Source organism: Budorcas taxicolor, chromosome 4 (assembly GCF_023091745.1).
Source record: "Budorcas taxicolor isolate Tak-1 chromosome 4, Takin1.1, whole genome shotgun sequence".
NCBI classification, from domain to species: domain Eukaryota; kingdom Metazoa; phylum Chordata; class Mammalia; order Artiodactyla; family Bovidae; genus Budorcas; species Budorcas taxicolor.
Genome location: NC_068913.1, coordinates 47,050,643 through 47,068,867, shown reverse-complemented (window position 1 = coordinate 47,068,867; position 18,225 = coordinate 47,050,643). Strand labels below are relative to the sequence as shown.

General features: G+C 38.6%; 1 protein-coding gene across 1 annotated transcript in view; it reads left to right on the top strand.

Moving 5' to 3' along the window:
* RELN (reelin) overlaps positions 1–18,225 on the top strand; it is a 536,555-nt gene that overhangs the window by 61,807 nt on the left and 456,523 nt on the right. The window contains exon 2 of the mRNA XM_052638374.1: positions 6,831–6,941. Within this exon, the coding sequence (XP_052494334.1) occupies positions 6,831–6,941 (111 nt within the window). The remainder of the gene's footprint in view (positions 1–6,830; positions 6,942–18,225) is intronic.

Sequence of the window (18,225 nt, the reverse complement as noted above, 5' to 3'; positions counted from 1 at the left end):
AGAGTGAGGATAGGAGTGTCTTAGTGACAAAATTATGAGAAGATTAATTTGGTATGTACATAAAATATGTATATATACAGACATATGCACACACAAAGTATATATATATGTATATATGTGTATGTGTATATATATATGCAAAATAACCACTTTTATGGTTAAATATAAATTTCAACCAGAAATTTCTAGATATTTCTGATTTTTTGAGTACTACAATAAAAATACTGCATTAATTTTTATTTTTGTTTCCTCTCAGGAGAAACTTCTACTTTCATATTCCTGAATGAATAGCACTGGTCCTTTTTTTTCTGTAGAAGAGATAGAGATTTCACAATTTTAGTTACATTGGCCATACTATATTCTCAGTTATATTTTATTTTTATGTTACTTTTTGTTGTAACAAGGGCTTCCCAGGTGGCTCAGGGCATAGAGACTCTACCTGCAATGCAAGAGATGCAAGTTTGATCCCTGGGTCAGAATGATCTCCTGGAGTAAGGCATAGCAACATACTGCAATGTCTTTGCTTGGAGAATTCCATAGACAGAGGAGCCTGATGGGCTATAGTCCATAGGGTCAGAAAGAGTCAGACACGACTGAAGCAACTGAGTGCACACCCACGATGGTGTAATAAATGTTTCTGTATGTTGATTTTTAAAAAACTATTTACTTTTTAAAAGTATATATAATTTTTAAAGGTTACTTTCCATTTATAATTATTACAAAGTATAGGCCATATTTCCTGTATTGTTCAATACACTCTTGAGCCTGTCTTACACACAGTGGTTTTTACCTTCCACGCCCTCCATCCCTATAATGTCACTCTCCCATGGTAACCACCAGTTTATTCTCTGTGTCTATAAGTTTGTTTCTTTTATGTTATATTCTCTGGTTTGTTGAAGATTACACATATAAGTGATATCATACAGTATTTATCTTTCTCTGACTTACTTTGCTTAGCATAATGCCCTCTAGGTCCATCCTTGTTGCAAATGGCAACATTTTGTTCTTTTTTATGGTTGAGTAGTATTCCATTGTATATAGCAGTTTCTGTATCCATTCATCTGTCAGTGGGCATTTAGGTTGTCTCCGTGTCCTGGCAATTGTAAATAATGCTCCTGTGAACATTGAGGTGCATATATCTTTTCATATAGGTGTTTATTTTTCTTTCAGATATTGCATGGTTGAATTTTTTTTTTTTTTTTGCTAATCCAATAACAGAAAACATTATTTAAAAGCACGGGACAGAGACTTAAAAAATAAAAATCTAGGCAGAATGTCCAAATAATTTTGAAAGCATATATTATTATCTCCCTTTTTTAAGGAATAGGGTCAATTACCTAACTTTCCATAGTTAAGTTGCGTTATGATGCCATAAGATTAAAGAAATTGCATGGTTGAATTTAACAAACATCTGTTGAATTTAACAAACATCTTCCTCTGGGCCAGGCTCTGTGGAAGTTAGACTGTTTCAAGTATTCCATGTTACTAAACCCCTCTCACTGGGGTCAGTGAGAGGAGAGAAGAGCTTTCCCTAGGAGGTCAGAAGAGCCTTCATGAGAGAGAGATCATTTGAACCTGTCCCTGACGAATGGATAGAACTTCAGCAAAAGGAAACCAGGAAAGTAACTCTTGGTGAAGGTACCCTTTAAAGAAAGGCACGAAAACAGGTTAGTTAAGAACATGTCCTAGTTGGAAGTGGATCAAAGGATATTTGCAGCTAAAATGGCGAAAATTGACTGTAGAGACTGGTTATGGCTACAACATGAAGGACTTTGAAATCACACTAAATATAAGATTTTAATCTGTGGATGATAGGGAGCTAGAGATGTTTGTTAAACAAGGGAATTATGTGATCTGCTTTCTGATTATAGGTAATAATATACTTGCTTTATTTTTTCCCTAAAATGTACTGGTAACTTCAAAATTCTACTTGCAGTCTATATTATTTATATGGCTTTTTTTCCTCTATAGTTAAAGTGGCTAGTTTTCCATACAACGGTTTTTAATGAAAATATTAAAAGATAAAAAAAGTCGACTCCAAGGTAAAAAGTCTTCTGGAAAAGAATTTTATAAACTTACCATGAACATTTGTAAAACCATGAAGATAAGTAGATCATAGTGTTACTGTTAGTTGCTCAGTCGTGTCCAACTCTTTGCGACCCCAGGGACTGCAGCCCACCAGGGTCCTCTGTCCATGAGATTTTCCAGGCAAGGATACTGGAGTGGGTTGCCATTTCCTTCTCCAAAGTAGATCATAGTTCAGTTCAGTTCAGTTCAGTTCAATCGCTCAGTCGTGTCCAACTCTTTGTGACCCCATGAATCACAGCACGCCAGGCCTCCCTGTCCATCACCATCTCCCGGAGTTCACTCAGACTCGCGTCCATCGAGTCAGTGATGCCATCCAGCCATCTCATCCTCGGTCATAAGGCAGACTGAATTATTTAAATGTGTTTACCTATGTAAGCCATTAAGTTATTATCAGATGATTTTTATATAAACCAGTGACCCTTCAGTATCTGGAGAAAGAGAGTCCAAGGCAGAGAGGAAAGAGCTAGTACAAACGCTTGATATATGTGATTACAGCAAGGAGGCTAGCACACCTGGAGTGGGGTGAGCCAGGAGGAGAGCAGAAGGTGATGAGAACAGAGAGGGAACAGTGACAGATCGCATAGGACCTTGTAGGCCACTATAAAGACATTGACTGAGAGCACTGGAGAGTTCTAAGCCCTGGAGTGATGTGACTGGATGTCTTAAAAGAATTCCTCTGACTCTTATACTGGGAAGATATTACAGAGAAGGATAGAACCAGGAAGACCAGATTAATGTCTAATGCAACAATGGGAGAGATGATGATAGCTCAGAACAATGTGGTAAGTGGTCAGATTCTGGATATGATCTGAAGGCAGAACCAACATGATTTACTGATGGACTGCATTCAGAGTATGGGAGAAGGTGGTTCCAAAATTAACTTAGAGAGTTTTGGCCTAAGCAGCAGGAACAATGGTGTTGCCATCAGCAGAGTTGAGAAAGGCTGCAGGAGAAGAAGTTTTGGGGGGTGGGGTGGGTTTTCGGTTTTGGTCCTGTTGAAGTTGAGATGTCTCACAGACCTCTGAGTTGGAGTAGTGAGTAGAAGTGTTAAGCAGTATGTGTGTGTGTGCATATGTATACAGAGAGGGAATGTATAAAGAGGTTTGGACTGGAGATAGAAATTTGAGAGTAGTCAGCTTATGGATGGTATGCAAAGCCAAGAGTCTCTAAGAGTAGTGTTTTTCTTATGATTTTTTTTTCTAAGTCATTTAATGTTTAGAAATGATGTCTTGCATATTTAGCAAGGAAGGGGGCAGCAGAGGATGAGATGGTTAGGAACCATCACTGACTCAATGGACATAAACTTGAGCAAATTCCAGGAGATAGTGGAGGAGAGGGGAGCCTGGCATGCTGCAATCTGTGAGGTCATAAGGAGTTAGGCATGCCTTAACTGAACAAGAACAACTCACATATTTAAGCCCACCTATGCATGACATTACCAAATAATAGATGTTTACATCACTACTAGAAGTAGAATCAAGTAGAGATAAAAGCTTAGTCAGTCTGAGTATAGCAAATTAATGATCCTAGAAATTAAGTACAGTTCTCTTAGTCATGGACTGTTTTCACTAGACCTGGCTGCTTCAGCACCCAAGAATCTAAGTAAAGAAAAGGACTGATCTGACGTAGGCTTCTTGTGTGGTGTGTGGAAAAATTAAGATCTGAATTTGCTTCATCCTCAGGTCTGAAGAGGCACTGGGTGGTGGTTAAGAGGGGAGGTCTGGCAAGGATTAACGATCTGGATGGATATCTAAGGGGCAGAATAGACTGTGGCCATACTCAGTAATCACATGAGTCACAGACCACCTAGACAGCTTCCTCGATGCATGTCTCTAAGGGACTGAAACTTCCCTAGATATATACAAGCCATCAATGAACTGAATTTATCAATTGTCACAGCAGGCATGGCAGGGCTTATGTTTTGCCGGGAGGAACATAGCTGTTTGAGGCCAGAAATGAATAATTGAGAGCAGTAGAAGAAAGATTGAGAGATGCCATGCATCGTTCTTTTCTGTCTTAGCCACTTCTCTGAGAGTGTTTAGCTTCTGTTCTAAGTTAGCATGAACAGATGCTTGAAGAATATCTTTTGGAAAGGAAGATAAAGTAATAACAAGCTGGGGATGTTATTTATCTTGGGCCCACTTGCAGTCACAGTTCAGATTTGAGTGAACTGTGGTCGCAAATAAAGTAGTGGGTGGGAAGGGTACATGGAGGACCCTTGCAGGCAGCAGGACTCAGATGCAGGCAGTCCAGTGATTAGGCACACCCAGGGATCTAGTGAGGGAGATGCCAGGACATCTGTACAGGAGCCCAGCTCTCAGGAAGGGAAGAGCAAAGCAGGGCTTTCAGGTCTACAAAAGGGCAGGGAAAAGTAACTCACTTTTATTGATTTATTACTATATGCATGATAGTGTGTTAGGGATCTGGATACATTGATAGGTAATAAACATTTGCCTTTACTTTTTACATAAACCTGATAGTATTATCATTCCTTTTTGTATATGGATACCTATGACTTTGAGCAAACTCTGGGAGATAGTGAAGGACAGGGAAGCCTGGTGCGCTGCAGTCCCTGGAGTTGCAAAGAGTCAGACATGACTTAGTGACTGAACAGCAACAGTCAATGACTCACCCCAGGAGCACACATGGGACAAGGTAGAGACAGGGTAAGACTCAAATTTAGTTTTGCCTCAATCTCCAAACCATAAGCCCTTACATTTTTCAGAATCTTGGGAATAGGAACCAGACTAAAGCATAAGGAAATGGAGAGAAATCCGCAGTGGCTGTGCTTGTGCACTAACACCAGATAGGTGCCATCTTGCTGGACTGGAGTGGAGTGGGTGAGAGGCAGTAGGTAAAAGCAGGGTCCTGTGAATCCACACTGAGGCTCCACGGGCTGTGAAGGATGACCTGAGACAACAGCAGTTGAGTCCTGTGGTTAGTATAGGCAACTCAACAGGAAGTGACTTAATTCTAAAACTCCTAGATGGGAGGGGGACGTTTAAGAACTTTTTATCTCACCAAACTGAAGGATGAAGGCATCAGTAGAACCAGCTGTGGGAATCTGGGGTAAGCAAAACAGATGGCTGACAACTAAGCTGTGATTCTATAAATGAGGAAATTTAGACTCTGAGAGGCAGAGTGGTTTTGCTGAAGAACAGGTAGCAGCATATGAGGGCCCAGGACTCAGATCTCATCCGTTATCTGGCCTAGGTTTTAACCAACATGCCATGGGGGATACCTCCTGGCTGCCTTTGGCCTTCTTCCTTTCTAGTCAACACTGATATTGACTCCTATAGCTTTCATCTTGCTTTTGAAATACTCCTAATGCATGTGAATAATGTGGGAAAGAGGTTACTGAACAAAAGTTTGGCCACAGCCAGTTTGCAACTGTGGGATCCAGTTGGGCAGGGGGGTGGGGGCAGAGAGGCAGAGAAAAAAATGGGAGAGAAGCCAGATAAACAGCATCAAATGATAGCATAGATGTTATCAGATGGTCCTGGGCAAGGTTCCTCATTGCTCCATGCCACAGATTCCTCACTTGTATCCTGGGAATAGTAACAGTACCCCCTCTACAGAGATGTTTTGATAATGAAATGAGATAATGCATGTAAACTATTTATCTCAGTGCCCTGCTGAATGGTTTTCATGTGGTTTACATGCCAGCACTCAAATCTGACTAAAGAATGTGGCGACGATTTACTTCAACATCTAGTGCCATTTTGGGGGTAGTGTGTTGTCAGGCTCTTCTGTTGATACGTGTGTTTTATGATATGGACGTTTCAAACCATTTTGCTCTATTCACTGGATTTCCTGGAGTTTAATTTAAACATTCTCATCACAGTTAATGTGACTCTGGTCATTCTCCTTACTGTCAGGAAGCATGATTTCAGTCTTACACTGTGTACTGCCATGATAATAATACCTTCTCTTGGCTGCTTCCTACAAATGACTTCATCTTGGTATAATAAAGGCAATGCAGGAGAAAAAATTATTTTCAAGGAGGAAATTATGACCAACTTTTAGGGTGGTGAGCAAGATATAATTTTAAGAAGCCAAACCTAAGTAGGGTACAGATACAGTTAATTTAACCCTTTTTTCCTCAGGAACATCCTGATTTTCTGGTTATGAAACCATCTGGACTCCTCTTGTAGACTTTGTTCTAAAACTTGAGGCATGCAGTGGTCTTTTTTTCTTGTTCTCAAAAGGAAAAGGGCTGACTGTCTTCATGCAAATAAGCCTGCTTTTGTTAAAGACTTCATCTATGAAACACAGACTAACAATAAGAAGTGCAGCACAATTTACTGTTCTGCTTTCAGCTGATGTAAGATTGTTTCCCACAGTATGGAATATTTTAAAAAATAAGAGTGTTTCATCACAATGCCAAAACTCCAGCAGTGCCTGTGACTGCCGTCAGGGGTGGTGGTGAAGGTGGGAAACCGACTATTCAGTACCACATTATTTTCTGATGAGTTTGCACATAGCTAGGGAAAGTGTAAATGAATGCAGAAAGGTGAGGCTGATGCGCTAAATTTAGGACCAGCGATTACAGACATTGGAGTTCTGAGTTTCTTTTTGTTCCTATGTAATTTCTGATATTAAGGAAATACTAAGTAGGGATAGTATAAAAATAATTTGTTAATAATGAGTAGAGACTGTTTTGACAGTGTCTAACACTTCAGAAATGTATCTCATTATTCTGACTGTATTAATTGAGGTTTCTTTTTTCCTCTGTGTTTCAGTGACAATTTCGACAAGCACCTTCTTTGACGGCTTGCTGGTGACTGGACTGTACACGTCTACCAGTGTTCAGGCTTCACAGAGCATTGGAGGGTCTAATGCATTTGGGTTTGGTAAGCTATATTTTATACAGTTATAGGTCTTATTTTTGAAATATCTAAAAGTATTTGACATTTATTATTTCAGAGAAAATAATCTGAAGTGATTTTTGTATGTTTGCTTAAAGTTAAGTGAGTTGAAGTAAGTCATAAATATGCAATCAACCATGAGTTTGGTGTGATGGCCATTCTATTCCTCTCTCTGTGTACTGCTGCTATTATACTTTGTCCTGTGGGATTTGAGTGGATTCCTCTGTTCTGTCATTTAGGTTGATGGAATTGGAATTAATTCTGATGCCCATGCATTTATTCAGTAACGTGTTTTTTTTTTATAAACAGTTCTTAAAATCTTGGAGTAGGTGAAAAGTGTCATATTGTTTGGCGAGTAAGCATCATACACAGTGAAAGATAGCAATAATTGTTGAAATCATTGCATTCTCTGAGTATTCATAAAATAATGTGATTTAATATTTAAAATACTTACATGGAGTCTTTGTCCTTAACCCAGAGACCTGGAAGTTTACTTAAGTGGAGTCAGAAGGCTATGTGATGGTCACTGATCACAGAGGGTTCTAGATTTGGAAATCTGTAGTTTACCCATAACTTGATTAACATGCCAATCTGGAATTCAGTAGACCCTTTACAGCATCAAAAATGCAAATTTACTGTATCAATTTATGTAAGACATGAAGTCTTCGATCCTACTCTGAGATTAGAAAACTGTATGAGATTTCCTCCATTAATGTGAGAAAGAATTTCTTTATTGAAGGCAGCCATGTGTTCAATGTTTTATTTTTCCTAGGGTATTTATTAAATAAATAAATTTTACCTATTTTTGATATATGAAGGAGCATCCCTTCTATGGTGAGTCCCAGCAGAGCTCTGCCCAGATGCATTACTGCTTGATGTCAGAGTAATAATGTTGAGACTTCAGTGGTACCCTGCTGACCTAAGATGAGGTTCACAGCCTCAGGGTAAAAAAACCATTTAATCTAGGGTAAAGAAGTCATTTAATCATCTTGTTAAAATTATCTGACATTGAGAATTTGCCCTATTTTTAAACCCAGATAAGCTTTTATAATCTGTTGGTTACAACTTTTAGGGTCTAATCCTTCAGAAAAAATAAAATTCTCTTAAGTCTAAAAATTCCACTTTTTTATTCCCACCCTTACTGTGCTCTGTAGAAGTGAGAGGTCAGTTATAATCATATATATATATAATACGTGTACCTAAATATATGCTATACTATGTGTTATGTAGGATTTTCAAGTAGGGTCACCAGATTGAACAAATAAAAATGTACAGGATACTGGCTAAATTTAAATTTTAGGTAAAAAACAGTTTTAGGATAAATATGCCGTATTTGGGATAAGATGTCCTGGGTTCTGCCTTCCCCAGTTGAATCAGAACCTCTGAGAACAGGGCTTGGCTTTGGCTCCCAGGTGATTTTACTGTTTATCCAGGGTTGAGAACCACTGTACTGGATCAGTCCAGGGTCCACACCTTCAGCTTGTAACTAGAGAGTTCCTGGCCTTAATCCAGACTCAGTGAATTAGATACTGTGGGCGGTGAGACAGTGTTCAGTTTTTTAATAAGCACTTGAGGTGATTTTGATACCTACTAAATTTTGAGAACCACTCATCTACATTAATTAAATGGGAGAGACATTATTTAAATGACCATATAAATATGTAATAGTAAATCTTGTTAGGGGCTAGCTAGGAAATGTACTGAGTGCTGGGAAAGGGTGTGACAGAGAAATGAAATCTAAACTGGAGTAAAATGGTATATAGTTAGGAAAAGCTTTCCTGGGGAAGTCATACTGAGCTGAGATGTGAAGAATGAGAGGGAGTTAGCTCCCTGTGGAAGGTGGGGCACAGCACGCCTGAAGGAGAGAACAATAGATGCAAAGGCCTCAGGGTGGAAAGAGGCTGGCTGTGTTCTAGGAATGAAAAGAAAACCTTGGAGTGACTGACCTGGAACCAAGAGGGAAAGAGATAAGGCTGGATAGGAGACCAGGGCCAGAGCATTCAGGAGCAGAGAATGCTTTGAGGGTCTCAGCTGAGGAGTGACTAAAGGGATCACTCTGTTGTCAGCATGGAGAACAAACTGTCAGGTCCAGGAGTGGATGCAAAGAGACTGTTCAGTGGTTAAAGGTCTGATGTGACAGGGCAGGGAAAGAGTCCAGGTGCACACTGATATCAGCCAAGCCTGGACCAAAAGGAGCATATGTGGGGGATGTGGGTGGGGTAAGAGTGTGCACCGTGCAGTCAGGCAGACCTGCTCACAGATCCAAACCCCAGCCTTCATTAGTCATGTGCCTCGGCCTCGTTGCTTACTAAGCTTAATTTCCTCATCTATGAAATGCTGATGACAATGGCACCTGCTTCATAAGGTGTTGAGCAGTTGGCAAGGATGAAAGGAGGTGATAAAGCCCTCACCACATAGAAAATATTTAGTAAAACTTGTTGTTCAGTCACTCAGTTGTGTCCAACTTTTTGCAACCCTATGGACTGCAGCATGCCAGGCTTCCCTGTCAGTTATAAATCTTGATACCTGAAGCGGCTGCTGTTCTCAGTCCAGGACTTTTATGTACTTCCTTTGGCTAGACCAGGGTGGGGTGGGGAAGAAGCATACACACAGAGAAACAGTTCTCACGTGGAATTAATTTGAGGATTATAGCTCCAGATGATTTGAGAGAACTTTGCTGAATGAAGTAACCATCATTTGCCAAGATGGAGGCTTGAAATGAGAAGGGTCATTAAGTATCATTTATAAGTATATTGTAAACATATACTGAAAGAATATATACAAGGCATGTATCATATGCCTCAGATTTTAGCTAGTAAGCCAAAGGAAAAACTAAGAATTGAAAATTGTTAGAAATGATTTAAAGATACCTTGGCCTTAAGATATTTTCCATGGTGACTTTGAAAGCTTGTAAAAAGGCAGTTACTCTTGAATTAGAATGTATTTTGGTTTGGCTAAGTGGCACGTAGTCTTCCTATGACCTCCAGCCCTAAGATATAGAGGCTGAAGAGACTTCTGAACTTGAAGTCTATTGATGCTAGTTTGACCATAATCAAATACTCAGGTCTCCCACTGGTCACTTGGTGTTTTTATAGGACATGATTTTTATGTGGATGGATAGGTAATTGAGATCTTTTTTTAAGTTCCAGTAATATCCAAATAATTTTTTGTGTGTTTATGTGATAGTGGTAAGTTACCTTAAAAACAAAATTTAATAAAATAACTTGAAAATTATTAAGCAGTTAATCTTTATAAATAATATAATAGAAAACAAGATTAAAAGTCTTTTTAGATAAACAATCATTTTGGAAACAAAAGCACATTAAATTTTTGGTACTTAAGTGTGATATAGTGTTTATAATTTAAATAGAATGGAAAAGATTTGAGTAGGGTACAGATAAAATAAAAGAACAGTCTTATAAAGGGAAAATGTAACAGAATTGCTGCTTTTTTAATAGTTTTGTAGCTATAGGAATCAGACTGAAATAATGTGGCAGTCTTTGATCTAGAACAAAAGAATTACTGAATACATAATCTATCATTAGGCTCTGACTTAAGGTGGCTCAGTCAGTAAAGAAACCACCTGCAGTGCAAGAGACGCAGGTTTGATCCCTAGGTTGGGAAGATCTCCTGGAGAAGGGAATGGCAACCCACTGCAGTATTCTTGCCTGGAGAATTCCATGGACAGTGACTGACACTTTTAACTGATGAAATTTTAAGCAGTTATGAGTTATTTGCATTTTCCCAATATATTGTGGAATTAGTGTGTGATAAGCTTAGCTGGTAAAGAACCGCCTGCCAATACATGACTGAGTGACTGAGCACATATGCACATAAGTGGGGAAAAAAGTCCAGAAGTACTTTTCTAGGCCCAGCTACATGTTTTACTTTGCCTTGCTTATCACAGCTAGTTAAATGCGTGTGTATGCATGTGTGTGCTCAACTCTTTGTGTCCAACTCTTTGTGACCTCCATGGATTACAGCCCACCAGGCTCCTCTGTCCATGGGATTTTTCAGGCAGGGATGCTGGAGTGGGTTGTCATTTCCTTCTCCAGGGGATCTTCCTGATCCAGGGATCGAGCCTGTATTAGTAGGTGGACTCTTAACCACTGAGCCACCTGAGAAGCCGTTTTTTCCGCTTATAGTTAATTTTAGTTGTACTGATTACACTAAAGTTATAGTCACTCTCTTTTGAATATAATATGTGTGTATGACCAGCCAAAATAAGGCCATAATTACTCTTAAGATATTGTTGTATAAATGTAATCCCTCTAGCATAACTACATATGCTTCCGTGTAAAACCAGACTTCTTTAAAATGTATGTCTCACTGACCAAAAATAGACAAATGCCTAATGGCCAGAAATGCATGAAAACAATAGCTACACAAAAGCTGACTGTATGCCAGTAACGCATGATTTGAAATACCTCATTTTGCTTGTCAATATAAGAAAACATGCTGCCCTAGGGAGGACTGATGTTTAATTATGGATATCTCTTTGTGTATCCCAGAAAAAAATGCTTCCCTCTTGTCTTTGGCACTGAATTCCAGCTCAATCATGTAAATCTTCAAGGCTCATTGTGGTTGCTCAATGAAAGGCTATTTGAATATCCTTTCATACAAAATTGTTCCTTGTCCAGACACTGAAATTCATTTTACTCAATACTTAGTATTCTGGCTCTAAAAGCATATTGCTTAGTTTTTGGTGTTCTGGCTTTCTAAAACCTGAGAATCAGGTTTGCAGTTCTGATGAGTAGCAGCCACACTTCAAATTGTTAGACCCTGCATAAATTAAACTTTTGTTAGACCCTGCATAAATTGCTTTGTAATTCCTAGATAATTTTGCTCAGCTAATACATCAGCCATCTTAGCAGTTTTTCACTTAAGCTTTTATAATTTCCTATGCTTTTAATTTATTTTTCAGTAAGACCCATTCTAGAATGACAAGATTTGATGAAATATAAGTTTGGGGAGAAAATGTAGTGCTCAGATCCAATATGTGTTCTTGGATTCAGTCAATCATATCATGTTCTAATAGAGATTAAGCAAGTACCGTAAAAATTTAATATTTTCAGTATTATCTTTAAAGCATGGCATTAGAACTTTAGAACTTAATGATTTTATTCCCAGAGTGATATGGCACTCTAGGTGAATAGGGATAGATCTACAAAACAAAGTAAATATTTTAAGACTTCAAGTTTTAGTAAATTTTACATTAGTCACCACTTAATAAAAATGTGTACTTTACCAGTAGATTGTAGATCGTGTCTTTCATTTCCAGAACACAAGTTTTTGTTACTGCTTTGTTTCATTGTCAGTAAGAATAAAAATATAAGGTCTATTTGAGCTAATTTTTGATTATCCTTCCCATCAAAACTAAGTAGAACTTTTTGCAGATTTGTAATTATCACCAAGACCTCTGCATCCCTGAACATTAGCTACAGTTCAGTTTTGGATATCATATCTCTGTGAGTTTGAGACACACACATGTTATGAATACATGCAAATATTTAGGCTGTAGTATCTGTAAAGAAGGGGCAGCCACTAACAACTTCATTAAGTAGTGTCATATATTGTGATATTTGTTTACTAGCTGCAGTCAAGTTTAACTACTCAGATGATCTTGTTAAATTTATTTTTTCTGTCCTTTACAGAGAAATATTTTGTAACATACTTAAGAAATCTTAAACACATTGAGGGACTGGAAGCATGACCTTTTTGGGGAATGATAAATGAGCTATAATATAATTGACAAGAAGACTTTAGTTTAATTAAACAAATTACTGTAGTCTTGGTGGCTCAGTCCGTAAAGAATCCACCTGCAATGCAGAGACATGGGTTTGATCCCTGGGTTGGGAAGATCTCCCAGAGAAGGAAATGGAGACCCACTCCAGTATTCTTGCCTCTGGGAAATCCCAGGGACAGAGGAGCCTTGTGGGTTATAATCCATGGGGTCACAAGAGCCATATGTGACTTAACAACTAAACCACCACCACCACCACCACTGTAGTAAGTGGTACAAGGAACATAGTTGACAAGAGATGAAGTTGTCATTCATCTTTCCTCTTTATGGGATATTAGCCTAAGTTTGTTCTTTATTTTTCGCATTAGGGTATGCCAGCATTACCTTCATTAAGAAATACTATTATATGATTCACATTTGACATATGACAAAGAATTTAGGGTTATTTCCCAATTCATAAATCACTACAGAAAATCACTTACAAGAGTAATGGGCATGATGAATATAACTGTTGAATTAATCAGTTGACAGATTGCTAGAGAAAATGTTGAGGAGCATGAGGTTTGGGTCAAGGGGAAGAGTTAGTGGAGAAAAGCAGCTCAGTGCAGGGGTCATGATGTGACCTCTGGAGTTAGGCAGCTCTGGCTCCATGCCTGGCTCTGCTTCTTGTTGCCCTGGACCAGTCCTTTCCTCCCCTGAGCTTCAGTGTCTGCATTTGTAAAACGAGGTTGATAGGAAAGGCCAGTTTACAAAGTTGTTGGGTGTGTTAAGTGAGATTTTCCATTCAACTGCCATGTATTGTATATATGCTCAAAATAGGTATTTTTAAAAAAATAATCAGAAATTCTTTCTTTGAAATAGAAAACAGAATGAGAAGACAGTTCAAGTGGTAGAAGATTGAAAGAGGGAGGTTGACTTTAATTTGAAGTGGGAATGAACCCAATTTCTTACCCATAGAACTTAGATCTGAGATGTACCTTGGGTGGAGCCTGCCTCAGCTCCTGCCCTCATGTAGGAAGGGCAAGTGGTGGCTATGAATGAGAGATTGTGTGTATGAAGACTAAAACCAGATGTTCTGACGTCATACCCAGTCTCAGATACTTTTTAAAAAATGTAATTCACATACTATAAATTTACCATTTGACATTTACTTTTCAATGATTTCTAGTATATTCACAAGGTTGTGCAACTAACACCTATATCTGATGGCAGAATATTTCATCAGCTGCAAGAGAAATCCTACCCCCATTAGCACTCACTCACCATTCTTTCCTCTCCTCTGTCCCTGACAGCCACTAATCTCCTTTCTGTCTCTCTGTTGTTGTTTGTTGTTATTCAGTTGCTAAATTGTGTCTGATTCTTTGTGAACCTGTGGATTGCAGCACGCCAGCGTTCCCTCTCCATCACGACCTCCCCAAGTATGCTCAAACTTGTGTCCATTCAGTCACTGATACCATCCAACCATTGCATCCTCTGTCACCCCGTTCTCCTCTTGCCCTCAGGCGTTCCCAGCATTAGAGTCTTTTCCAGTGAGTCAGCTCTTTGCATCAGGTGGCCAAAGGATTGGAGCTTCAGCTACAGCATTAGTCCTTCTAATGAATATTCAGAGTTGATTTCCTTTAGGATGGACTGGTTTGATCTCCTTGCTGTCCAAAGGACTCTCAAGAGTCTTCTCCAGCACCACAATTCAAAAGTATCAATTCTTCAGTGCTCAGCCTTCTGTCCCTGTAGACATGCCTATTTTAAACGTTTCAAGTATGATATATGGCTTTGTATCTGGCTTCTTTAACTTAGCTTGATATTTTCAAGGTTCATTTATGTTGTAGCATGTATCTTCATTCCTTTTTGTAAGTCATAATTCTATTGTATGGATATACTACATTTTTATAGTGATATACCACAATTGGTTGTTTGCAGATTCTTGAAAGGAGTTAGGGCTGTGCAAATTGGAAATGTTTAAGGAGGAAATAAGGCAAAAGACCACCAAATTCCTTAAGTAATTCATCAACAGCTGTAAAAGCTCTGAAGATACACATGCACTTAGCTTTCTCTATGGTTCAGACCTGAAAATGGTTGGAAATCAAGATGAATGACTCCTTTGCCTTTCTTCATGCCATTCTAGGGAGATAGATTACTATGGCATTGTTTTTACCCTGTCACTTTGGCCTCAGATTAAACCATGGGGTACACAAGCCAACCTGTTGCTGCTGTTGTTGTTGTTTGGTTGCTAAGTTGTGTCTGACTGTTTGTGACTTCATAGACTACAGCATGCTAGGCTTTCCTGTCCTTCACTATCTCCTGGAATTTGCTGAATTCATGTCTATTGAATCAGTGATGCTATCTAACCATCTCATCCTCTGCCACCCCCTTCTCCTTTGTTCTCAATCTTTCCCGGCATCACAGTCTTTTCCAATGAATCGGCTTTTTGCACTAAGTGGCCAAAGTATTGGAGCTTCAGCTTCAGTATCAGTCCTTCCAGTGAATATTCAGGACTGATTTTCTTTAGGATTGACTGGTTTGATCTCCTTGCAATCTGAGGGATTCTCAATAGTCTTCTCCAGCACCACAATTTGAAAGCATCAGTTCTTTGGTGCTCAATCTTCTTTATGGTCCAGCTCTCACATCTGTACATGACTACTGAAAAAAAAAAAACATATCTTTGGCTATATGGACCTTTGTCAGCAAAGTGATGTCTCTACTTTTTAATGTGCTCTCTAGGTTTGTTGTAGCTTTCCTTCCAAGGAGCAAGTGTCTTTTAATTTCATGGTTGCAGTCACCATCTGCAGTGATTTTGGAGCCCAAGAAAATAAAATCAGTCATTGCTTCCCCACTTCTATTTGCCATGAAGTGATGGGATCAGACGCCATGATCTTAGTTTTTTTAATGTTGAGTTTCATGCCAGCTTTTCCATTCTCCTCTTTTACTGTCATCAAGAGGCTCTTTAGCTCCTTTTACTTTCTGCCATTTGTATGGTATCATCTGTGTATCTGAGGTTGATATTTCTCCTGGCAGTCTTGATTCCAGCTTGTACTTCATCCAGCCTGGCATTTCGCATGATGTACTCTGCATATAAGTTAAATAAGCAAGGTGACAATATACAGCCTTGTGGTGCTCCTTTCCCAATTTTAAAGCCAAGCTGAGTCAATCAAATTTACTAGTATAGGAATTTAGAATTAAGAATCATCAATCACAGTCCAACTCTTCACGAGCTCAGTCAAGGCAGATATAAACTTTTGGGAGCTCTGAGCAGCTGTTTTCCATAGTAGCTCAGAGGAAGATCATGCAGAAATAGGAGACGGAGAGAGACGGAATGCTGCCTGAGGTGTCAGAGCTTTCCAAGCTCTTATTTTAGGCTTTCTTCCCATCAGGCTCAGATATTCTTGGGCTCTAACAAACAATTAAAAATAGCTAACATCTATTAAACACTAGCTGTGTGCCAGATGGGTTGCAGGTATTAACTCTTTTGATCTGAACAAAAATCCTACTATAGTTATTCTCATTTTGTTGATAGAGAAGCAAAGGTACAGAGACAGCAGGTAACCTGCCCAGGGTGACACATAAGGAGTTGCAAAGCCATAATCTAAACCTGGCTCTGTAGCCACTCGTTAAACTCCACTTAACAGCCTGAGCCAGCTTGAATTGGTTTTTATTACAGCCAAAATAAACTTCACTTTGAAAAAGCCCTTCTCTGCTGAGCCCCATCTGTCCCTAATTCTTGTTTCTTCCCAGCCTCCTTCTATTCCTTTCCAGTCACCTACTCCCTCTACATTTACACATACATATCTATGCACCAATCATGGCAGCCCACACACTGTTCCAAAATCCTAGCTACTTTCGACCTTGTTTATAGTGCTTGGAATTCCTTCTGGCTCTGTCCACTGGGCAGACATCCTGCCATTTTTTAAGGCCTCTGTCCTGACTCACCTCCTCTACTGAGCCCATGTGACCCCTCCTCTCTGTTCCTCTGTGATCCCTGCCTTCATAGACCTCTTTGCTCCTTCCTCAGTCTCCACCCTCTGACCTTCACCAGATATCTCTAACAATCTGCTGAATTTACTTGTTTAAAAACTTTTGTATCTCTTTGAGGATGAGAGATGGTCTAGTCAGCCTCAATCTCATGGCACATAACCAGCGCTCAAAAAATATTTATTGAATGAATAACAAAAATCTTTGAATCTTTATAAGGTATTTTACTAGCATTGACATTAGTAAAATGCATGTATTAATATGTGCAGAAGTGGACAGGTATGGACAAGAGAGAGAAAGTATTATTGTCTTTAAGTTTGAGGATATTTCCAAATCTACATATGTATTTATATCTCTACACATCTGTACAAACACTTGAGACTGTAGGAACAGATGTATAGTTTATTGTCAGAGATCCTGGAAAATTTATTATCTTGCCCATCACTTTGTTCCTTTCTCTCCTGGAGGTAGCAGACACCAGTGCCTTCAGATAGGAGAGTGATTGATTAAGGGCCTTCTGTAGAATCAAGAGAGTAGAAACATTGTCAAGAGATTGTCCAGTTCATCTTCATATCATAGGGGCAAGTCACTGTAATGATACATGTAATGATCATTGTAATGACACATGTATGTATCAATGTAATGGTACATGTAATAATACATGTAATGATCATACAATGTAATGAAACAATGTATGTCTTATTTTATTCCTTAGATCTTTCAGAAAATAATGACAAAAAAATGGTGACTCTAATTTTTTGGGAACATAGTTGAAGAGAATAGACTTCATTAAAGTCTAGTCAAGTGAGGTGATTAAAGGTTTTCTGGTATATATGTGTAACACTTTGTATAACTTCAAAAGTTTTTAATATAATTTTTTATATAATTGAAAATGGTATGTATTTGTTTAAAAGTAGTTCTTTCCTTTAGACAAAGAGCAAATAAATGACAAAAAACAAACCAAATAAAAAAACTAAAAAATCCCTACACTTGACCTATGATTCATCCATTTCATAGCTCTTTAATTATTTAACTTGTCTGTCTTCTCTGGATGCATATTCTAGATAGATAAATTCAGCCCTGGTAAGATATGTGCCCAGAAATCACTGTAGGTACTTTTAAAATTTATCCCTAAGGAAGAGTTCTTTTAAGCTCCGTTCTCTTCCTTATTCTTACTCAAATCCATGTGCTCAGGAACACAGTAAATTGGCTGCTCACAAATAAAAACATTGGTAAAGTCATATTTTTAGAGCAGATTCTAGTAAAAGTTGCCACTGTGCTGTATAAGTTATGAATTTTGAAATTGTTTCGTTATAATTTTGTCTGTTAGTGTTTAAAAATTATTGGCAAAGAGACTCCTCTGTCTTGGCAAATATAACCTTATTTCTCTCATTAAAGAAAATATTTGCCCCAAAGACTGAAAGCCAAACAACAAGGACAGAGCAGTAGGTCATTATGTGGGGGTGCTTTCTCATGGCTAAGTTTTTAACAAAAATTCTGGAAGATAAATGAGGTCTTATTGCTCTGTAAAATTGTTTCTGTAAATGAGGTCTTACTGCT